General features: G+C 43.5%; 1 protein-coding gene and 2 pseudogenes across 1 annotated transcript in view; 1 reads left to right on the top strand and 2 right to left on the bottom strand.

The window, feature by feature from the left end:
- LOC134911060 (fucolectin-like) overlaps positions 1-19442 on the top strand; it is a 68614-nt gene extending 49172 nt beyond the window's left edge. The window contains exons 2-3 of the mRNA XM_063919449.1: positions 8075-8381; positions 19248-19442. Coding sequence (XP_063775519.1) covers positions 8075-8381; positions 19248-19386 — 446 coding nt within the window. The 3' untranslated portion in view covers positions 19387-19442. The remainder of the gene's footprint in view (positions 1-8074; positions 8382-19247) is intronic.
- LOC134912018 (5S ribosomal RNA) lies at positions 3059-3178 on the bottom strand (annotated as a pseudogene).
- Positions 3409-3528, bottom strand: LOC134912008 (5S ribosomal RNA; annotated as a pseudogene).
- Positions 19443-24881: the final 5439 nt, after the last annotated feature.

Genomic DNA, 24881 nt, shown 5'->3' with positions numbered 1-24881 from the left:
TTTCTTCTCTCTAGAATTTGATACAGGTATTTCCATGAGATATGATGGAATGCTTTTTCCACTTGTAAACTTTAAAGCATATTGTCGTGATTTTTCAAAGATTTTGTTGCTATTATTGCAGATAATGCAGATCTAATAGCAAAAACTGAGTGTCTGTAGTGTGTGAAGCCTCACTGATGTTGTGTAAGTATAGAAGGCTTTATAGATTGTAGACGTGAGGACATCATTTTTGACAGTAATTTAAATAAGGGTGCGTCTGGCATTTCAGTGTAGAAAGTTGAGAAATATTTTTGGAATTGATTGGAGATATATTTTTGGGTGGTGAAATAACTGTTCAGTTTTTTTCAGCTGAGAGATAATAGACTACTTTATAAAGGTGCAACATTTCAAGAACTCAATGACCTCAACCTGCACTACCTTACGTACTGTGCATCATGACAATCCTTGTGCTGTATTACCACTATGGCTAACTTGTAGGGACCCTACCAATAAAAATGTCAGTAAGAAATGCTGCTAAAAGTATAATGTGCAAATGCTCCCAGCAATACAAATGTATTAAACACAATGTAGACCCCCAGTTCACATTATGCCACAGAGCCCTCACATTGGTTATGTAGCTATACTGTATGTGGGGAGCCCCCAATGTGTGTCTCCTTTCTTGCCTTGTTGTTAATGTGGCCCTGCCTTCATAAGGCCCCACAATACTCTGAATCTCATTAGTAAATTATATTAATACTAAAGATGAGCAGGTCCGGTTCTCTGGGAAGTGGACCCACCCAAAATTCTGGGATCCAGGGCAATCTGAGCAACAGCTTGGATCTCCCTGCTTGCCCTGGATCCCAAACCGAGGCAAAACCTCACAATCCCGCTGTCGGTTCTTGAGATTTTGTCTCGGGCTCATTCCCATTGAATTCAATGGGCTGACTGCTGATTAGCTGAGAGAGATGTCTGTCACTTCACTCCGCCAATTAGCACTTGCCCATAGAGTTCAATGGTAAAAATGTTAAATATACTGGCTACTGCTACCACCCCCCCCCCCACAATGAGGACACCGCTGCCAACCCCCCACAAAAAAAAAACAGCCAGCACCGCTGAAATCGCTGGCACCCCCACACTGCCAACACAACTAGCACACCCTCTCAGATGACATAGCCAGCACCCCCACACTGCAAACACAACTGGTACACCTGCACAGAGAACACAGCCGGTTTCCCACACTGCAAACACTGCTAACACACCCACACAGAGGACACTGTCAGCACCACAGCACTGCCAATACTGCTGGAACACCCACACAGATGACACAGTTGGTACCCTTGCACTGCCTACACCGCCGGCATCACCCTTCTCACAGACATCACCTGGGGCACGGGCGTAACTATAACTTGTGGGCCCCATAAGCAAAATCTGGAAAAGGGTCCCACCCAGGAAAAACAACAACCCATTAACGCTAATGCCCCCCGCTAATCCTTGTCTGAGCTGAACATCCCCTTTACTTCTTCTGGCCTGGTACTGATGCGTTTCAACTGCACAATGGGTCCTTGCCAAGGCACCGGTGGACACCTCAGATCATACAATTTATAAGGCTTCCTGAAAGGTCCAGTGTGCTCACTCCCGGGCACAACTATATTCACTATCAGCTTTGTAACAACTAGAAGGAGAAGTTGTCTCCTACCATGAGAGTGATACTGTGAACAAGCCGGGAGAAGTAAAGGAGATGTTCCGCTCAGACAAGGATTAGCGAGGGGCATTAGCGGTTACAGAGATGCTGGGACAGACGTCATCCCATAAGCCCATCTATGGCCACATTCATCTGACATCCTGAAAGGACCGGTGAGGAAAAAAAAATAGTAGAGCTCCCCTGTATGTTTTACAATCAGCACCAAGCTCTTGGACCAGTCCTGGTTCCAAAACTATGGAGGGGGAGATGCAGGGGTCTCCCGTATTTGTGGAACCAGCACCTGGCTTCACTAGCCAGGTTGGCAGTTCTGCAGCCCGAGCACATGCTTATATGGGTCCCAGCGGCCACAGCATCAATCCCCAACTAGTTAGCCCTGGCTGGGGTACCCTGGGGAGTGAGGACTCTCCAATAAAGGAGTGCCCACTGTCCAGGGCACTGAAGAGCCAGTGCTGAAGTCTGGGGCAATCCCCAGCATTACCGGGCTGTGTATGCCGATTTCATAGTCCAATAAGTGTAAGAAATAAAATAATATTATAATTCACAGGTGGAAATAAAGATCCCAGGAAGCCTCCCCACATGCTGGTGTTTGTAGAACCACAAATACTGTAGCAGCATGTGGGGAATTAAAAGGCCTGCCTATACCTGTAGTTCTACCTGTAAAAGAAATATTATAAAAAACATATTCCACGCACACCATGACAGTACAACATTAATAAAGCATTCATTCACACTCACATACATACTGACACTCACACATACTTAATAGAAAGAAAGGGGTTTTGGGAACCGCACAAGTCTTTAATTATAATAATCAGTAGCCTCTGAATAAACTGAATTATCCCGAATTGCTTCTAGATATAGCAACTAGGGGTATGGATAGTTAATTTTAGCCCCAATTGATTGTTGCTTTCAGTGGTGCTCCCAAGAGTCAATTTTAAGCAGACAGAAAAAAACAAAACAAAGAAGTGTTGGAAAGTAGACTCTTTTTTGGGAGCACTCTAATTCAGAGGGTAGAAATATGATTTATCAATACTGGTAAAATCATTTTTATTAGGTTATTCATTAAAAAAAAAATTTTTTTTGGAGTATCTGCGTGAAAAATTATTATAAGCTTTGCGAAAATATAGAACACATTACACATGGTACGTGATATCCATATCACAATGTATCAATTGCCGGAGATTAATGGCTGTGGTTACAAAGTTCATGAGTCCTTACACATTCGGACTCATGTGATATATGACCATCATTTGTTCAGCAAGTATCCATCATGGATTACAATCATTGCTGAGAATTAAATCATAGGTCATATGAGAGTCAGGTACCCAATAGTATATATATATATATAGGTGGGTGACACTGTATAGGGGAGTCAATTTCTTGCAGTACCAGGGTGTTCAGAGGTGGTCTCCCATCCTAGTACTAACCCGGCCTTTCACTGCTTAGCTTCCAAGGTCAGAAGAGATTGGGCATCTCCAGTAATGTATGACCGCAAATGTTGTACTCTCCCTCTAGGATCACCTAAATGCATGCAGCCACTTGGTTGGGTTACCCTCTAGCTAGGCAGTCACAATTAAGATATAGACATATTTGACAGCCTATTTTGTAATGGGAAAGTTACCAAGTATCCACAATTTAGGCTTGCCTTTTCACTGATGCAAACCAATTTTTTTGAAAATCCAAATGCTCAATATTTTGGGTGTGGATGATGCTCTAGGGGAGTCAATTTGTTGCAGTACCTGGGTGTTCAAAAGTGGTCACCCATCCTTTTACTAGCCCGGCCTTTCACTGCTTAGCTTCCAAGGTCAGAAGAGATTGGGCATTTCCAGTGAGGTATGACCGCAAATATTGTACTCACCCTCCTGAATCATCTAAATTTTTAAATTGTGTTTGCCAAGGATAGCAAATTATATATACATGTGGTACAATAAAGGATTAAATAAGATAATATGTAGCCACCTGGCTTAATCACCTCGTAACATATCAGCCACGAAAAACAATATACTCATGAGTGAAGGCCTGTTGTGTGGGTAAAATTCCTGAGCACCACACAATGTCCACAATTAGGACTTGCCTTTCACTCTTGAAAATAACCAAGGAGCACCAGAACGGTCGGACAACAATTAGTAACTATATAAGTGCAGGATAGAATTATGCTGCACAGAAATAAATTTTCTAAATCGTCAATTTATGGTACACCCTGAAGCACTAACCCAGACAATAGATTAGAGGTGCCTATTGCTCGTAACCTCTAATAAGTACCTGCATATATTATGAGAAAGCAGGCTGGAAAAGGTGCTTGTAGATGATTTGCACATATGTTAAATTGCTTGAGCCTAATAAATTCAAAATTCTGAGCATTTGCTGAGATTTGCCTATTGTTAAATTTCATCAGAAAGGGCACATTCAGTGCTTCCTATAGAGTAGATATCAGCTTGCTGTTAATGTTTGTAGCCATGTGGGTGTTGCTTTAGCCTGATAAGTTCAAAATTCAGAACATTTGCTGAAATTAGCCATTATTGAATTTCCAAAGAAAAAACAGTCAGTGATACCTATAGAGATGATATCAGCTTGCAAATATTGTCTATAGCAAATAAGGATAGTTCCAATTGTATACCTTGATTGCTGAGGAAAAAATCCTTGTGGTATTGTTAATATGCATATAGATTGGTAAATGCTCAATTAGCTTAGTGATATCATTCAGGTGCTCGAAAGGAAGGGGTATTTCTGAGCAAGAAAAAAGGAATTGGATTCCCCAGCACCCTGGATGATACCAGTAACCAGATATAAATCCCACATGATAATAGAATTCAGAGATCTTCGGCAATTGATACATTGTGATATGGATATCACATACCATGTGTAATGTGTTCTATATTTTCGCAAAGCTTATAATAATTTTTCACCCAGATACTCCAAAAAAATTGTTTTTTTAATGAATAACCTAATAAAAATGATTTTACCAGTATTGATAAATCACATTTCTACCCTCTGAATTAGAGTGCTCCCAAAAAAGAGTCTACTTTCCAACACTTCTTTGTTTTGTTTTTTTCTGTCTACTCACACATACTTGACATATAGATTGGTAAATGCTCAATTAGCTTAGTGATATCATTCAGGTGCTCGAAAGGAAGGGGTATTTCTGAGCAAGAAAAAAAGCAATTGTTTCCCCAGCACACTGAATGGATAACAGTAACCAGATATAAATCCCACATGATAATAGAATTCAGAGATCTTCGTTACACATATTTGCGCAAATGTGTGGTTAAGCCCCAAAGACGCATCAAGGCCTCTCTGTATATTTGGGGTCCCTAGCGCTATATCAAGGTGCAGGGTGTGGCACCCCAAAACACCAGAATGAGCCAGAAAGCACAGTGTGACATACCAGTGTAAAAAACTATAGTGTTAATAAATTAGTTTAACAGAAAAAGGAGATCTTTCTTGCGCTTTACTAACAAGTGTCAGACTCTTATCCCACACAAAGAAACCTTCACCGTGGTTTCACTTCAAGACCATACACCAAAAAAACGTGAGGAAAAGATGGCGCAACTTGTCACCCTTATAGACACACAGAAATGCTTACACGAAATGTTCCTACAGCGAAAGAAAGATGTATGATTTATAATCCACCTTCCATAAATAAGGATTCTATAAATATAGTAAAAAGAAACACAACAAACATAGTGTATTCCGATTAAATTGATTGATGTGTCTTTAATACTTCTTGGTCTCACTCACATGATGGAATTTTTCAATTCACATATAGAAATCCATAGGTATGATGAATCAACTTCATAGGTATGCAGGAAGCATAAAATCCATATGGCACATAAAAAAGAGAAAGTAGGAAAATAGTGCAATCCTGTCTGTGTATATTTTTTAAAAGGGTATTTATTAAAACACACTCACAAAACACAGACTTGACAATAGCATATAACAAGGAAGGAATTGCTTGGACATCAGGGTAAGGGAAAAACAGCCACCGGCAGCATGGATTATAGTCACCGCAAGTCCCGGTTTACTCGAGGTGTCCCCGTGCTGTCAGGTCCGTTCTCCAAAGTTCCAGTCAGTCCAGCAAAGAAAACAAGAGTCCCCAGCTTGAGCGCTTTCGGATGAGATATCCTTCTTCAGAAGCGTAGGGGACAAACGCTGTTACCTGCTTTAAATAGTGTCCTAATCTTGATCACTGAAAACAGCTGTTCACTGAGTCCGCCCTCGGAACAGATCAGTGTTGTAAGGGGTGACGTATGCGTTTCAATGGGCGGAAGTCGCGTCACCGAAAGTGACGCACGCGGAACCCAGCTCATGCAGTATGCGTTCCATTCCGACCCGTTTTCGTGTACAGCTCGTTTGACATGCATCATTCCACTCAGCGCTCCGTCAGTCACCCAAAATATAAGACAAATATAGCAGGAATAACTTAAAACATGAAATCACTTTAAACAGCCATTATTTCTTAAAATATGACATTGTTTTAAAAAAAAAGCATTAAAAAACAGCATTAAAAAACATTAAAAAACATCAATCCACAAACCACTTAGGAGACAATAAAAGAGATTTAGAAATTCATCATAAAAACCATTTGAGTTCGAAATCACTATTCAGTCCCAATGGGACTAAGGTTTTTAATCTGTATATCCATTTCATTTCTGTTTTAGATAGTAAAATATCAATTTGTTTGTTCCTGGGGTTAGAATTAATTGTTTGGATACCCCAAAAAGATTTAAAGTGACAAGGTTTACAGGCATGTGTCAATTTAAAGTGCTTTGAGACTGTATGGGTATCTAAACCCTTTTTCACATTGCGGATATGTTCCGATAATCTTATCTTTAAATTTCTACTTGTCTTTCCGACATACACCAATCCGCAATCACACTCTAGAGCGTAAATAACGTTACTAGAGTTACATGTGATAAAATTCTTAATGGGATATGTATTCCCCCATACCGTGAACTCCTTAATTTTACTTGCACCTTTTGTGCATTTGCACATGGCACAAAGTCCACATCGGTAGAACCCAGTACTTCTAATACTAGTTCTCTTAGACACCTCAATTGAACTATGGACTAACTTGTCCTTAATGGACTTGGATCTTCTATAAATAAACCTAGGTTTTGGGGGTAATATCGGGCCCAAAACTGGATCTTTCGTAAGTACCATCCACTTTTTTTCTTGCTCAGAAATACCCCTTCCTTTCGAGCACCTGAATGATATCACTAAGCTAATTGAGCATTTACCAATCTATAGGTCTGTTGTGAGAGGCAGAGAGGTTTCTGCATTAGGAGGAGGTGCAGGCCCTGACATGCCACATGGAGCATTATGGGGTTGCTCCAAGGTAAGTAGCTCTTAGCTTAGACATATTTTAGTAAGGAGCCATTATCATGTGACTCCTTGCTGGTTAATATTAGACCCAGATTGGGGTAATGGAGGTGTGAGGTGTGGTGCCTCTGGACTGGCTGAGCTGGATGGCTTTAGTGTGGCATACCTTTACATTCTATTAACACTTTTCACTTATTAATTTACTAACACTATTTCTCTATTTTAATTACATTTCATGTTTGTATCACCCCCTCTATAGCTTCGGCTTCCTAAATACTAATTTATTAACACTATAGTTTTTTACACTGGTATGTCACACTGTGCTTTCTGGCTCATTCTGGTGTTTTGGGGTGCCACACCCTGCACCTAGATATAGCGCTAGGGACCCCAAATATACAGAGAGGCCTTGATGCGGCTTTGGGGCTTAACCACACATTTGCGCAAATATGTGTAACGAAGATCTCTGAATTCTATTATCATGTGGGATTTATATCTGGTTACTGTTATCCATTCAGTGTGCTGGGGAAACAATTGCTTTTTTTCTTACTCACACATACTTACCTACAGCCCACACTGTCCTTCACGTCCTCTTCTCCAGTAATAATCTGCGTCACCTGTAAACAAGAACTTAAATACTGTACTCCCCTATTCCAGTGTAGAACACATCCTATTTGTTCCATGTAGGCATCCCAGAGGTTAAAAAAAAAGGTCAATCTGATCCAGTCCGGACTTCCACATGCTGCTCCTCTGCGCAAATGACTGGGTTTGTTTCTATAAGAGATTTGGTCAATAAGAGTGCGTCTGGCATTTCAGTGTAGAGAGTTTGGAAATATTTTTGGAATTGATTGGAGATATATTTTTGGGTGGTGAAATAACTGTTCAGTTTTTTTCAGCTGAGAGATAATAGACTACTTTATAAAGGTGCAACATTTCACGAAATCAATGACCTCAACCTGCACTACCTTACGTACTGTGCATCATGACAATCCCTGTGCTGTATTATTACTGTTTAGTATAACACACTGCCCAATACCAAATTGTAATGTATTTTTCCCTTCATATCTTTTCATACAGCAGTATATGAGAATCTTGCTCTTAGAGGCCGTGCGACACAGTCATCTATATATCTAGACCATTCCAATGGATATTTGGGCCTGGGTATGAATGCAATAGATGGAAACACAGATCCCAACTATTACCATGGGTCATGCTTTCACTCTAATAATGATGTTGGTCCCTGGTGGAGAGTGGACTTACTGGATTCTTATTACATCTCCAATATAATTATCACCAACCGAGGAGACTGCTGTCCAGAACGGCTGAACGGAGCAAAAATTGTTGTTGGAAACTCACTTGTAAATAATGGAAAGAACAATCCAAGGTGAGGACACAATTATACATAGAGATGTCATGATGGTTATTTAAGTAACTTACCTCTGACAAAGCAAATTATCAGAGGAGAATGATGGGAAAGTACCCAGTACTGTCCCCATTCAGAAGCTCAGTGACGTATAACATTTACAAAGGTGTCAAGGTTCAAAAATGTGAAAATGTTTACAACAATTCTGATTATAGAGGTGAGCCCTAGTTGTTCCATCGGTTCTGCAAATGGCTTGGAGACCACAGAGAAGGCATACTCTAATGCAGTGACAGGCAACAGGCACTGGTCGCCATCTACAGATGTAGCCTCCATTATCTTGGCTGGCTGAGGCGTTAGTCGCGATTGGGAATACGCAGCATTCCTGGGTGGAAGGAGGCACGCCTAGTCATTAGAGATGTGCACTTGAAATTTTTCGGGTTTTGTGTTTTGGTTTTGGGTTTGGTTCCGCGGCCGTGTTTTGGGTTCGACCGCGTTTTGGCAAAACCTCACCGAATTTTTTTTGTCGGATTCCGGTGTGTTTTGGATTCGGGTGTTTTTTTCAAAAAACACTAAAAAACAGCTTAAATCATAGAATTTGGGGGTCATTTTGATCCCAAAGTATTATTAACCTCAAAAACCATAATTTCCACTCATTTTCAGTCTATTCTGAATACCTCACACCTCACAATATTATTTTTAGTCCTAAAATTTGCACCAAGGTAGCTGTGTGAGTAAGCTAAGCGACCCTAGTGGCCGACACAAACACCGGGCCCATCTAGGAGTGTCACTGCAGTGTCACGCAGGATGGCCCTTCCAAAACCCCCCCCCCAAACAGCACATGATGCAAAGAAAAAAAGAGGCGCAATGAGGTAGCTGTGTGAGTAAGATAAGCGACCCTAGTGGCCGACACAAACACCTGGCCCATCTAGGAGTGGCACTGCAGTGTCACGCAGGATGGCCCTTCCAAAAAACACTCCCCAAACAGCACATGACGCAAAGAAAAAAAGAGGCGCAATGAGGTAGCTGTGTGAGTAAGATAAGCGACCCTAGTGGCCGACACAAACACCTAGCCCATCTAGGAGTGGCACTGCAGTGTCACGCAGGATGGCCCTTCCAAAAAACACTCCCCAAACAGCACATGACGCAAAGAAAAAAAGAGGCGCAATGAGGTAGCTGTGTGAGTAAGATAAGCGACCCTAGTGGCCGACACAAACACCTGGCCCATCTAGGAGTGGCACTGCAGTGTCACGCAGGATGGCCCTTCCAAAAAATACTCCCCAAACAGCACATGACGCAAATAAAAATTAAAGAAAAAAGAGGTGCAAGATGGAATTGTCCTTGGGCCCTCCCACCCACCCTTATGTTGTATAAACAGGACATGCACACTTTAACCAACCCATCATTTCAGTGACAGGGTCTGCCACACGACTGTGACTGAAATGACGGGTTGGTTTGGACCCCCACCAAAAAAGAAGCAATTAATCTCTCCTTGCACAAACTGGCTCTACAGAGGCAAGATGTCCACCTCATCATCATCCTCCGATATATCACCGTGTACATCCCCCTCCTCACAGATTATCAATTTGTCCCCACTGGAATCCACCATCTCAGCTCCCTGTGTACTTTGTGTAGGCAATTGCTGCTGGTCAATGTCTCCACGGAGGAATTGATTATAATTAATTTTAATGAACATCATCTTCTCCACATTTTCTGGAAGTAACCTCGTAAGCCGATTGCTGACAAGGTGAACGGCGGCACTAAACACTCTTTCGGAGTACACACTTGTGGGAGGGCAACTTAGGTAGAATAAAGCCAGTTTGTGCAAGGGCCTCCAAATTGCCTCTTTTTCCTGCCAGTATAAGTACGGACTGTCTGACGTGCCTACTTGGATGCGGTCACTCATATAATCCTCCACCATTCTTTCAATGGGGAGAGAATCATATGCAGTGACAGTAGACGACATGTCCGTAATCGTTGTCAGGTCCTTCAGTCCGGACCAGATGTCAGCATCAGCAGTCGCTCCAGACTGCCCTCCATCACCGCCAGCGGGTGGGCTCGGAATTCTGAGCCTTTTCCTCGCACCCCCAGTTGCGGGAGAATGTGAAGGAGGAGATGTTGACAGGTCGCGTTCCGCTTGACTTGACAATTTTCTCACCAGCAGGTCTTTGAACCCCAGCAGACTTGTGTCTGCCGGAAAGAGAGATCAAAGGTAGGTTTTAAATCTAGGATCGAGCACGGTGGCCAAAATGTAGTGATCTGATTTCAACAGATTGACCAACCGTGAATCCTTGTTAAGCGAATTAAGGGCTCCATCCACAAGTCCCACATGCCTAGCGGAATCGCTCCGTGTTAGCTCCTCCTTCAATGTCTCCAGCTTCTTCTGCAAAAGCCTGATGAGGGGAATGACCTGACTCAGGCTGGCAGTGTCTGAACTGACTTCACGTGTGGCAAGTTCAAAGGGCAGCAGAACCTTGCACAACGTTGAAATCATTCTCCACTGCGCTTGAGACAGGTGCATTCCACCTCCTATATCGTGCTGAATTGTATAGGCTTGAATGGCCTTTTGCTGCTCCTCCAACCTCTGAAGCATATATAGGGTTGAATTCCACCTCGTTACCACTTCTTGCTTCAGATGATGGCAGGGCAGGTTCAGGCGTTTTTGGTGTTGCTCCAGTCTTCTGTACGTGGTGCCTGTACGCCGAAAGTGTCCCGCAATTCTTCTGGCCACCGACAGCATCTCTTGCACGCCCCTGTCGTTTTTTAAAAAATTCTGCACCACCAAATTCAAGGTATGTGCAAAACATGGGACGTGCTGGAATTTGCCCATATTTAATGCACACACAATATTGCTGGCGTTGTCCGATGCCACAAATCCACAGGAGAGTCCAATTGGGGTAAGCCATTCCGCGATGATCTTCCTCAGTTGCCGTAAGAGGTTTTCAGCTGTGTGCGTATTCTGGAAACCGGTGATACAAAGCGTAGCCTGCCTAGGAAAGAGTTGGCGTTTGCGAGATGCTGCTACTGGTGCCGCCGCTGCTGTTCTTGCGGCGGGAGTCCATACATCTACCCAGTGGGCTGTCACAGTCATATAGTCCTGACCCTGCCCTGCTCCACTTCTCCACATGTCCGTGGTTAAGTGGACATTGGGTACAACTGCATTTTTTAGGACACTGGTGAGTCTTTTTCTGACGTCCGTGTACATTCTCGCTATCGCCTGCCTAGAGAAGTGGAACCTAGATGGTATTTGGTAACGGGGGCACACTACCTCAAGAAATTGTCTAGTTCCCTGTGAACTAACGGCGTATACCGGACGCACGTCTCACACCAACATAGTTGTCAAGGCCTCAGTTATCCGCTTTGCAACAGGATGACTGCTGTGATATTTCATCTTCCTCGCAAAGGACTGTTGGACAGTCAATTGCTTTGTGGAAGTAGTAAAAGTGGGCTTACGACTTCCCCTCTGGGATGACCATCGACTCCCAGCAGCAACAACAGCAGCGCCAGCAGCAGTAGGCGTTACACGCAAGGATGCATCGGAGGAATCCCAGGCAGGAGAGGACTCGTCAGAATTGCCAGTGACATGGCCTGCAGGACTATTGGCATTCCTGGTGAAGGAGGAAATTGACACTGAGGGAGTTGGTGGGGTGGTTTGCATGAGCTTGGTTACAAGAGGAAGGGATTTACTGGTCAGTGGACTGCTTCCGCTGTCGCCCAAAGTTTTTGAACTTGTCACTGACTTATTATGAATGCGCTGCAGGTGACGTATAAGGGAGGATGTTCCGAGGTGGTTAACGTCCTTACCCCTACTTATTACAGCTTGACAAAGGCAACACACGGCTTGACAAATGTTGTCCGCATTTCTGTTGAAATACTTCCACACCGAATAGCTGATTTTTTGGGTATTTTCACCAGGCATGTCAACGGCCATATTCCTCCCACGGACAACAGGTGTCTCCCCGGGTGCCTGACTTAAACAAACCACCTCACCATCAGAATCCTCCTTGTCAATTTCCTCCCCAGCGCCAGCAACACCCATATCCTCCTCATCCTGGTGTACTTCAACACTGACATCTTCAATCTGACTATCAGGAACTGGACTGCGGGTGCTCCTTCCAGCACTTGCAGGGGGCGTGCAAATGGTGGAAGGCGCATGCTCTTCACGTCCAGTGTTGGGAAGGTCAGGCATCGCAACCGACACAATTGGACTCTCCTTGTGGATTTGGGATTTCGAAGAACGCACAGTTCTTTGCGGTGCTTTTGCCAGCTTGAGTCTTTTCATTTTTCTAGCGAGAGGCTGAGTGCTTCCATCCTCATGTGAAGCTGAACCAGTAGCCATGAACATAGGCCAGGGCCTCAGCCGTTCCTTGCCACTCCGTGTGGTAAATGGCATATTGGCAAGTTTACGCTTCTCCTCCGACAATTTTATTTTAGATTTTTGAGTCCTTTTTTTACTGATATTTGGTGTTTTGGATTTTACATGTTCTGTACTATGACATTGGGCATCGGCCTTGGCAGACGACGTTGCTGGCATTTCATCGTCTCAGCCATGACTAGTGGCAGCAGCTTCAGCACGAGGTGGAAGTTGATCTTGATCTTTCCCTAATTTTGGAACCTCAACATTTTTGTTCTCCATATTTTAATAGGCACAACTAAAAGGCACCTCAGGTAAACAATGGAGATGGATGGATACTAGTATACTTATGGATGGACGAGCGACTGCCGACACAGAGGTAGCTACAGCCGTGGACTACCGTACTGTGTCTGCTGCTAATATAGACTGGATGATAATGAGATAAAATTAAAATATATATATATATCACACTAGTACTGCAGCCGGACAGGTATATATTATGTAATGACGGACCTGCTGGACACTGTCTGTCAGCACTGCAGACTCCTAAAGTAAGCTACTAGTATCAAGAAGATAGAAAAAAAAAAACCCACGGGTAGGTGGTATACAATTATGGATGGACGAGCGACTGCCGACACAGAGGTAGCTACAGCCGTGGACTACCGTACTGTGTCTGCTGCTAATATAGACTGGATGATAATGAGATAAAATTAAAATATATATATATATCACACTAGTACTGCAGCCGGACAGGTATATATTATGTAATGACGGACCTGCTGGACACTGTCTGTCAGCACTGCAGACTCCTAAAGTAAGCTACTAGTATCAAGAAGATAGAAAAAATAAATAAACCACGGGTAGGTGGTATACAATTATGGATGGACGAGCGACTGCCGACACAGAGGTAGCTACAGCCGTGGACTACCGTACTGTGTCTGCTGCTAATATAGACTGGATGATAATGAGATAAAATTAAAATATATATATATATATCACACTAGTACTGCAGCCGGACAGGTATATATTATGTAATGACGGACCTGCTGGACACTGTCTGTCAGACTCAGCACTGCAGACTCCTAAAGTAAGCTGCTAGTATCAAGAAGATGGAACAAAAAAAAAACCACGGGTAGGTGGTATACAATTATGGATGGACAAGCGACTGCCGACACAGAGGTAGCTACAGCCGTGGACTACCGTACTGTGTCTGCTGCTAATATTGACTGGATGATAATGAGATAAAATTAAAATATATATATATATATATATATATATATATATATATATATATATATATATATATATATATCACACTAGTACTGCAGCCGGACAGGTTTATATTATGTAATGACGGACCTGCTGGACACTGTCTGCAGAATGCGTTTATAAAAACACCACACGACGAGTGTTTAACTTTTTCAGGCAGACAATCACAATATACTGGTGGTCAGCAGACAATCACAATACTGGTGGTCAGTGGTCACTGGTCAGTCACACTGGCAGTGGCACTCTGGCAGCAAAAGTGTGCACTGTACTTAAAATATGTACTCCTGCTATAACTGCTCCCCAGTCTCCCCCACAATTAAGCTGTGTGAGCAGTGAGCACTCAGCAGTCAGATAATGATATACAGTATATGATGCAGCACACTGGGCTGAGCACAGATATGGTATGTGTGACTGTGTCACACTGTGTATCGTTTTTTTTCAGACAGAGAACGGATTAATTAAACTGGTGGCACTGGTCACTGGTCACACTATCAGCAGCAAGTAGTACTCCTCCTATATGCTCCCCAAAATTTGTGTCTCTCTAGTACTAGTCACTTTAAACGGAGAGGACGCCAGCCACGTCCTCTCCCTATCAATCTCAATGCACGTGTGAAAATGGCGGCGACGCGCGGCTCCTTATATAGAATCCGAGTCTCGCGATAGAATCCGAGCCTCGCGAGAATCTGACAGTGGGATGATGACGTTCGTGCGCGCTCGGGTTAACCGAGCAAGGTGGGAAGTTCCGAGTCGCTCGGCCCGTGTAAAAAAAACTGAAGTTCGGGCGGGTTCGGATTCAGAGGAACCGAACCCGCTCATCTCTACTAGTCATAGGGAGGCACACAGAGCATTTGGCAATACCTTTGAGTGTAATACCTGCGATCATCCACCAGATGTCGCTTTTTAAAATCACTAATGCGCATACGTGTGGTCTCCATTAAAATGCAATACAGAACTACAGCGTAAGAACTACTTTACTGGTGTGTCTCATTACGTTACATTATGCTACAGTATGTCATACACTATATAACAGTATATACAGTACAGACGCAAATAGTACAGCATATACAGATGCAAACAAATGTTTTACAGGTACAGTATGGTCTAATGATGTTAGGGTTATGTGAGCGTCCAAATCCCAGAGTATTAAGTATAATGGAAAGAGATAAAACCTCCTCCCTAAGTTCCTGGATGCCAATTCACTGTGCTTTGCATCGCTGTATAGTATTTTGTATTTGAGTACTAAATAGCATGAACAGCTTGTAACGTACAGCGGGAAGTGCTAGCTTTCTAAGTATAATGGGGAGATATAAAAACTCCTCCCTAGGTTATTGGATTTGTATTTGAGTACTAAATAGCAGGAACAGCTTGTAATGTACCCTGCTCTAAAGGCTACAGAGGCAAATGTTATCTTTCTGAGTATAATGGGGAGAGATAAAAGCTCCTCCCTAAGTTCCTGGATGAACTCTGCTGTAATGACTAGAAGTGTGCACACTTCTATAGAATGTGAAGTTATATTACAATAGATTTAAAAAAAACATTAGTGTTTGTTTATGCTGTTAAGGAACTTGGATGCTCATAAAGCACAACACGGTATTTAGCCAGCACCTCCCCCTACCCCCATCTTACTTCTCCCTTCCCCCCTGGGAGCCTGCACTGTTCATACAGTAGACAGGGAGGGAGGTCAGGTTACAATAAATATACAACACAATTTTGTACTGCATATGAAAATCAGACAGAGAACTGCAGTCGCTTTGATAGATGTGAAATTGGTACAGTAGCAGTGATTAATCTCATAAAGTACAACACAGATTCTCTAACACCGACGATCTACAGTACTGTGTTGCTAGAACATTTAGTTGCATCAGAATTAACTAATTTATATTAATTGGTATGTCTACGGGTCCTCATTGCCGATGTGTATTTTAGATAGTGGAATGAGTTGTTCCTACAGATTTACCCTGATTTATGTAAAAGCTGTGTGTACACTTCTATTGAATGTGAAGGTATGTTACAATAGATTAAAAAAATAAAAATAATAAAGTTAGTGTCGGAAAAAAAAACCCCGCAACCGGCACTTTGGGAATCGAACCCGGGACTCTCAGCATGGAAGGCCAAAGACTTCACTATTTGCCTATGCCACTTCATGGAAGATACACAAGCTCATGTGTCAAAGTACTGTAAGCAGTGATTTCTTCCCATTAATGTTTGTTTATGCTGTTAGTGGACTTGGACGCTCATATTACAGAACACGGTATTAAGCCAGCACCTCCCTCTACCCCCATCCCACTTCCCCCTGTCTCCCTTGGAGCCTGCACAGTTCATACAGTAGACAGTAGGGAGGTCAGGTTACAGTAAATGTACAACACAATATTGCACTGCATATTAAATTCAGATAGAGAACTGCAGTGATTCCTTCACAAAAAGTACAACACAGATTCTCTAACACCGACGATCTACAGTACTGTGTTGCTAGAACATTTAGTTGCATCAGAATTAACTAATTTATATTAATTGGTATGTCTACGGGTCCTCATTGCCGATGTGTATTTTAGATAGTGGAATGAGTTGTTCCTGCAGATTTACCCTGCTTTATGTAAAAGCTGTGTGCACACTTCTATTGAATGTGAAGGTATATTACAATGGATTTAAAAAAAAGCAAAAAATAAAGTGAGTGTCAGAATCAAACCAGGTCTCTTAGCATGGGAGGCAGAAGCCTTCACCGCTTGCCCACACCACTTCATGGAAGATACACAAGCTCATGTGTAAAAGTACTGTAAACAGCGATTCCTTCCCATTGGTGTTTGTTATATGCCATTAAGGGACATACACTATACTGTACATACTTTAACGTCAATTAACTACATTATTGCATTCACACTTTAGTTGCATCTGCATACACTATATGAAATTTTTGCTCTATTGCTTTGTCTACGGGACTTGGACGCTCACATCAATAACATGGCAATTGACAAGTGTTTTAATATGTTCATTTGCGTATGTATAAACTATATATATATATATATATATATATATATATATATATATAATTTAATTGACCCTCTCCATCTGACCATTGTATCGTCAGATCATTAATATAATTTCGGATCATTCTGACCATTGTATCGTCAGATCATTCTGCCGCTATTTGCTCTAAAGTACTGGATTAGTGGAGCATTAACCACCCAGTGGTGGAGATGTGTATTGCATGCTGAGTATGTAGTCGTGCCTCAACGCGCCTATCTGGGATTAAACTCAGCAACCTAAGCTATCGTCTAGGTGCAACTAAACCTCCGTTTAGGCGGAGAAACAGTGAAGATAACGGAGGCTCCATCTGTATCTTTCACAAAGAGCTGGATTAAAGTATGGGGGGCCCCATGATGGCTAACTTGTAGGGACCCTACCAATAAAAATGTCAGTAAGAAATGCTGCTAAAAGTATAATGTGCAAATGCTCCCAGCAATACAAATGTATTAAACACAATGGAGACCTCCAGTTCATATTATGCCAAAGAGCCCTCACATTGGTAATGTAGCTATACTGTATGTGGGGGCCCCCCAATGTGTGTCCCCCCTCTTGCTTTGTTGTTAATGTGGCCCTGCCTTCAAAGGGCCCCCACAATACTCTGAATCTCAGTAGTAAATTATATTAATAGTAGAGATGAGCGGGTTCGGTTCTCTGGGAAGTGGACCCACCCAAAATTCTGGGATCCAGGGCAATCTGAGCCACAGCTTGGATATCCCTGCATGCCCTGGATCCCAAACCGAGGCAAAACCTCATAATCCCGCTGTCGGTTCTTGAGATTTTGCCTCGGGCTCAGTCCCATTGAATTCAATGGGCTGACCATGATTAGCTGAGAGAGACGTCTGTCACTTCTCTAAGCCAATTAGCACTTGCCCATAGATTTCAATGGGAACAGAGTTAAAGATACTGGCTGCTGCTACCCACCCCCACACTGAGGACACCGCTGGCAACCCCCAACAGAGAACACAGCCAGCACTGCTGAAACCGCTGGCACCCCCACACTGCCAACACAGCTGTAAATCCCGCACAATGATGACACTGCCAGCCCACCAACACTGCCGACATTGTTGGCACACCCACACAGGGGACACCACTGGCACCCCAGCACTGCTGACACAGTCGGCGCCCCCACACTGCCAGCACAGCTAGCACACCCTCTCAGATGACATAGCCAGCACCCCCACACTGCCAACACCACTGGTACACCTGCACAGAGAACACAGCCAGTTTCCCACACTGCCAACACTGCTAGCACACCCACACAGAGGACACTGCAAGCACCACAGCACTGCCAATACTGCTGGCACACCCACACAGATGACACAGCCGGCACCCTTGCACTGCCGATACCACCGGGATCACCCTGGGGCAGGGGCGTAACTATAACTTGTGGGCCCCATAAGCAAAATCTGGAAAAGGGTCCCGCCCATGAATTTTTTTATAAATTTAATTAATTAATAAATTTATTAATAAAATTAATTTATGGGTCCAACTGACTTTTTCTGGGAGTGGTAGGGAAAACGCAGGCGTGTCCGGGCGTTTGAGGGGTGACGTCAATTCCGGCACCAAAAAGACTGAAGTGATCGCAAGGGCTGAGTAAGTTCAGACCTACTCAGAAACTGCACAAACTGTTTTTGCAGAGCTCGGCTGCACAGGTGGTCGCACACTTGCAAAGTGAAAATACACTCCCCTGTGTGCGGTAACTAAGCGTTTGCACGGCTGCTAAACGTAGCTAGCGAGCGATCAACTCGGAATGACCCCCCTTGTCTGAGTTATATGTGTGCAATTGGGAGTTTTGGGATTGCAGGGGACATGTTTGCATGTTCCCAAACCCTATTACATTTGTGAGTTTGTAAGTTTGGCCAGTTTAGCGCTAAACTCGTATTTTTCAGAAAAAAACACCCAATTACATTTGGCCCCAAATGTGTATTTAGTGGGTGAATTTGGAATAATATGGAATTCTATTTAAAATGCCAAATCTTTTTAATCATTTGATTTTATTTGATGTTTATTGCTGGAGAAATGATAGAAAACGTCCTGAGGCCAGTATAATATAGAGCCTGCGACTGATTATGCGGCTGTGACATCATCATTCACTTTCATACTGCAACACAAAGGTTTTGCAATAACTTAGATGTCACTTCTGCAATAACTTTCCGTATATCTGTGTCTTAGAAAATGTGTGTAATGAACATAATCACGTACAGCGTGCACTAACGTGAACTCTTTTTCTATTGGTTCTGCAGTTGCGGACAGATTACCAAATTAGCAGCTGGAGCGTCACAAAACTTTCAGTGTCATGGGATGGTGGGCCGCTATGTGATTGTCTATCTTCCGGGAAAACAAAACCTCCACTTCTCTGAGATACAAATAATGGGCTACTAAAGCTAATCATACTGGGTTCAAAATTCATTCCCTGAAATAAATCAAAGGCATTAAAACATGTGTCATGTAATATGCTTCTGCAATAGTATCCACCATCGTCCTGTAGTCACTGTGCAATCTGCGGCCACACTGTGACATTAAGTGTTGTCTGGGACATTTCCTCCTGTGATGCCCGTCTACCGGCCACGTTACCAGACACTACTCTAGGCTTCAGGATTGGAGGTTTGGGTCATTAATGTAGAACTAAGACTTTCTCTGACCTCACCTGCAGTTCTGCTACCATGTAATAAGGTGATTGAAATAAATTCACACTTTATATCAGGAACGTATCACAGGTTTACACATAGCTGACATCTGGTTTATAAATGACAGTCTGCTGCTAAAGACATTGTACAAACATACAGATTGTCTATCATGTAATTCTAATTGGGTTTTGCTGCAGATCTGTCTTTTAGGTGTGGTCACTATCAGAGGTGTCACTCACCCAAATTACACTCGGTTCGGGCACAAAAGAGGAGTGGCTTTGCGGTGTGGGGGCGTGTGTGTGTATATACATTGGTGTTTCTATAATGGGTGCAATGTGTGCTGTGCACATGGAGCTCTTGCTCCAGGGGGACCCACAAAACACACCCACATTTAAATAGTTACCTTTCCGGAGTCCAGCATCGGGCACTGCAATCATGGTGAAAATGGCTGCTACGCATGCACAGTAGTTAAATTTGCTGGATCTATGTGCAGAGTAATCCCCTCCTATGTTGAATAATGGGTTGTATGATATGATCACCCCGCAATGTTGGAAGACAAAATATGTGAGGTTATGTGGACTGTACAGAGAGGATGTAATTAGATAGAGAAGCACTGTAGGCTATGTGGGTGGGTCTGGAATTTGGTAGGCTTGTCTGAAGAGGTGAGTTTTCAGGGAACATTTAAAGGCTTGGAGAGTCTTATTATGCATTCCACAGAGAGGGGGAAGCTGGGATAAAGTCCTGTAATTTTTAGTGGGAACAGGTAAAACATGTGGATGAGAGACGTAGATCTTGTGCAGAGCAGAGAGGTCAGGTAGGGAGATATTTTGAGATGAGTGAAGAGATGTATGATGGTGCAGTTTGGTTATTGGCCTTGTATGTAAGTAAAGGTATTTTATATTTAACATGGTAGAATACCGGTAACAAATGGAGGGACTGACAGAGTGGATCAGCAGACAAAGAACGTCTAGCGAGGAAGATTTTATATATATATATATATATATATATATATATATATATATATATATATATATATATATATATATATAAATAAAATGTCCAGGGTCTGAACTAGGTTCTTCTACTTGTCCACCAGACTCCCACGCTTGCTCTAATGTTCTGCGGTTATGCAGAGCAGCAGATTGAAGGGTGGATTTGGAAACCCCCCTCCAGAAATCCTGCGCTTGCCCCCTGTTTCATAGCGTACAGAAAGGGCGCGTTCACACACCTTAAGCCACGTACAGAATTGAGGAATCCACAGTTATGCACTATGGGAGGTCCATCAGTTACAGTTGCCTCCTCCCTGGAGCTAGATCCAAGCTGATGAAAATGATGATGATTATGATGATGATGATGATGATGAAGAAGACGATGACGATTGTACACAAAGAAGAATGATACGGCACCAGACTAAGAAGAGGCAGGTACAGGTGTATCTCCGTTATCATGTGACCCAACAACATACAGCATCTAGGAAAAACTCAGCCAGAAATAATAATTTCTGTCGGTGCCCCCCCCCCCCCCCCCACCGGTTACGCTGAAATGTTACATAGCAACAGGAGTTCTGCCAGCATGCAGGACTAAAGCAAAAATAATTTCTTTTGGGGGCACTCTTTAATCATATAAAATACATAAGATTTATACAAAATTTATTTATATGCATTAAAATTAGTACTAGACCTAACTATACCCTCTTAGGTAAAAGCCACCTCAACCTGAATCTCAGACTTCTACAGTATGTCCTGGGTGAAGATAATAAATATAGTCTACACGCCTATAAATCTCTGGTTCGATTGCATTTCCATTCAGCAACACACGTTATAGCAGAGGTGTACCACACAGAGACCTGTAACTGCATACACTGACAGTGAGTATACACACACACTAATCACACAGTATCTCCAGCCCTCTCCTCATACAGAACATACAGGAAACACGTATAGAATCCCAGCACTGTGGGGTAATAGTATATATCTCTGGTGTACTTCCATTCAGCAACACATGTTATAGCAGAGGTGTACCACACAGAGACCTGTAACTGCATACACTGACAGTGAGTATACACACACACTAATAACACAGTATCTCCAGCCCTCTCCTCATACAGAACATACAAGGAAACACGTATAGAATCCCAGCACTGTGGGGTAATAGTATAAATCTCTGGTGCACTTCCATTCAGCAACACATGTTATAGCAGAGGTGTACCACACAGAGACCTGTAACTGCATACACTGACAGTGAGTATGCACAGACACTAATAACACAGTATATCCAGCCTCTCCTCATACAGAACATACAAGGAAACACGTATAGAATCCCAGCACTGTGGGGTAATAGTATAAATCTCTGGTGCACTTTTATTCAGCAACACACGTTATAGCAGACGCGTACCACACAGAGACCTGTAACTGCATAAACTGACAGTGAGTATACACACACTAATAACACATTATCTCCAGCCCTCTCCTCATACAGAACATACATGGAAACACGTATAGAATCCCAGCACTGTGTGGTAATATTATATATCTCTGGTGCACTTCCATTCAGCAACACATGTTTGTTAGAGTCTCCTGCCCTGTGCTGCCACGTCGTCATGGCAACCGGGAGACAAGTGCTAGCGGAGTAACCTGAGCACAGCTGATACTCCGGTTCGGGTCCTTTGCTGTGCAGTGGTTACAGGCTCTGTGCACGGCAGGGGATCCGGTGCTGGTTTTTGTGCTCACAGTCTGTGAGGTCTGAGTGGGGCGTGGACAGCACCTGCTATATAAGGCCTCTTCTCAGGTTAAGCAGATGCTGCTGAATCTTTGTTGGTTAGTCAGTTCCTGAAAGTTAGCCAGTACTGTGTAGCTTTGTATTTGTTGTTGCTTACTGCAAATAGGCCTGGGGATTTGGTACTACACTCTGCCAATCCAGACCTAGCAGTAAGACTGAAGTCAGTCGTTTAACTTGTTGGGGTTCTTTTGCTACTCTGTGAACTTAGCAAGTTTGCATCTGTATTCTCAGATTTGCCTGCCTAAATCCTGTCTCACTGTGCAAGGTGTTCAGGTGTCAGTTTAGTGGCAGTAAGCTGAACCTGTGCACTGCAAGTGAGGATTAGGATTGTGGAGACTCTCCTTGTGTCTATCATTCCATCTCTGACCAAGGAGTTTACTGCCACACCCGTTGGTAACCCTTTAGGGTTTTGCTGTTGCCCTTAGTAACAGCATTTCGGGTTCTCTACGTATTAAAACACAACATCTTGCTTTTTCCATCTGAGCATTACTAATACTAGGGAGACACCCAGTTTCTTAGCCTCTGGGCTTCTCTGTTCACTTTGTGTTTATTTTGTTACCCTATCACCTTCTGTGTACGTAATATCATATTCCCCAGTCTGTCTGTGAGTTAATTTGTTTTGCATCCCTATCTGTTCAGACACCAGTACATTCCTGCAGGCACTGGTGTGCATAACAGTTCAAACACCAGTACATTCCTGCAGGCACTGGTGTGCATAACAGTTCAGACACCAGTACATTCCTGCAGGCACTGGTGTGCATAACATATTCAGCAGCCTAATACTCCTGTTGAAATTTTGTGGGAATATGGAGCATACCCCTCAAAATACGTTGCAGCAGGTGGTCGATCAGGTGCAGGTCCTGACTCGACAATTTAATGATTTGTCCATTAAAATGCACACCTCCCAGGCTGCTGGCGGAGCTCCCGCAGCAGCAGCAGCACCTTCAGGGGTTAAGGAGCCGAAAGTGAATCTCCCGGATCGTTTTTCTGGAGATCGCTCGCAGTTCTTTTGTTTCAAGGAGAGCTGCAAGCTATACTTCCGGCTTAGGCCTCAGTCTTCTGGGTCGGAGATTCAGTGGGTGGGCATAGTGATTTCCTTGCTACAAGGAGACCCACAGGTCTGGGCATATGGGTTGCAGCCTGACTGTCCGTCGCTTAAAAGTGTTGATGCTTTTTTTACGGCACTGGGCATGTTGTATGATGACCCTGACAAGACGGCCTCAGCCGAGGCTCAGATTTCGATGCTTAAGCAAGGGCGAAGGCCAGTTGAGGTTTACTGTACGGAGTTTCGGAGGTTGGCCCATGATACCCAGTGGAATGACCAAGCGCTGAGACACCAGTACCGAAGAGGTCTTTCCAACCAGATAAAAGACCAACTGGTACAATATCCCTTGCCTGATAGCTTGGATCAGCTCATGCAGTTATCCATCCGGGTGGATAGACGGCTGAGAGAGCGTAGGCTTGAAAGGGAGACAGAGGTTTCCTTCTTTCCCAAGGGAACCTCAGACTCTGAGGAATTTTCCGAGGAGCCTATGCAGATTGGGGCTACCCGCCTCTCCTCGCGTGAGAAGACGCGGAGGAGACAGCAGGGGTTGTGTTTGTACTGTGGGAATAAAGGTCATGTGGTAGTATCATGCCCAGAAAAGCCGGAAAACTTCAGGGCCTGAGGGTGATGGGAAATATCCTGTCAGGCCAGAAGTCAGAATTTCCCAAGAAGACTTTTATCATTCCGGTGACCTTGAAGATCCTCGGTCAAACTGTCAAGACTGAAGCCTTTGTGGACAGTGGGGCCGACAGGGTTTTTATGGACCGCCAATTCGCCCTGAAACACTCTGTTCCCTTAGTACCCTTGGCATCGGAAATTGAGATTTGTGGGTTAAACGGGGAACCATTATCCCAAGGTAAAATTACCTCTTGCACTAGCCAGATTTCTTTGTTTATTGGAGCCACACACTCTGAAAAATTGTCCTTTTATGTGACTGTCTGTACTTTTGCCCCATTGGTGTTGGGGTTACCCTGGTTAAGGGCCCACAATCCTCAATTTGACTGGGTCTCTGGGGAGATTCTTAGTTGGGGTACTGATTGATTCAGGAGTTGCTTGAGCCTTCCAGTCAGGCTCTCGCAGCTAAGTTTGCCAGGATTGCCAGGGTGTTATGCAGATTTTGCGGACGTGTTCTCCCAAAAAGTTGCAGAGGTACTACCTCCCCATCGCCCCTATGACTGTGCCATTGATTTGTTGCCAAATGCTAAGCTTCCCAAGAGCAGGTTGTACTCCCTGTCACGTCCTGAGACTCAGGCTATGGCAGAGTACATTCAGGAGAACTTGGCTAAGGGATTTATCAGACATTCACAGTCTCCAGTTGGGTCGGGGTTCTTCTTCGTGGGTAAAAAGGACGGTTCGTTGCGACCCTGCATCGACTTCAGGGAATTGAACCATATCACGATTAAAAACTCATACCCACTGCCTCTCAT

Source organism: Pseudophryne corroboree, chromosome 4 (genome assembly GCF_028390025.1).
Source record: "Pseudophryne corroboree isolate aPseCor3 chromosome 4, aPseCor3.hap2, whole genome shotgun sequence".
Classification (NCBI taxonomy): domain Eukaryota; kingdom Metazoa; phylum Chordata; class Amphibia; order Anura; family Myobatrachidae; genus Pseudophryne; species Pseudophryne corroboree.
Note: the sequence above shows the minus strand (reverse complement) of the source record. Positions and strands in the feature narration are given on the sequence as shown.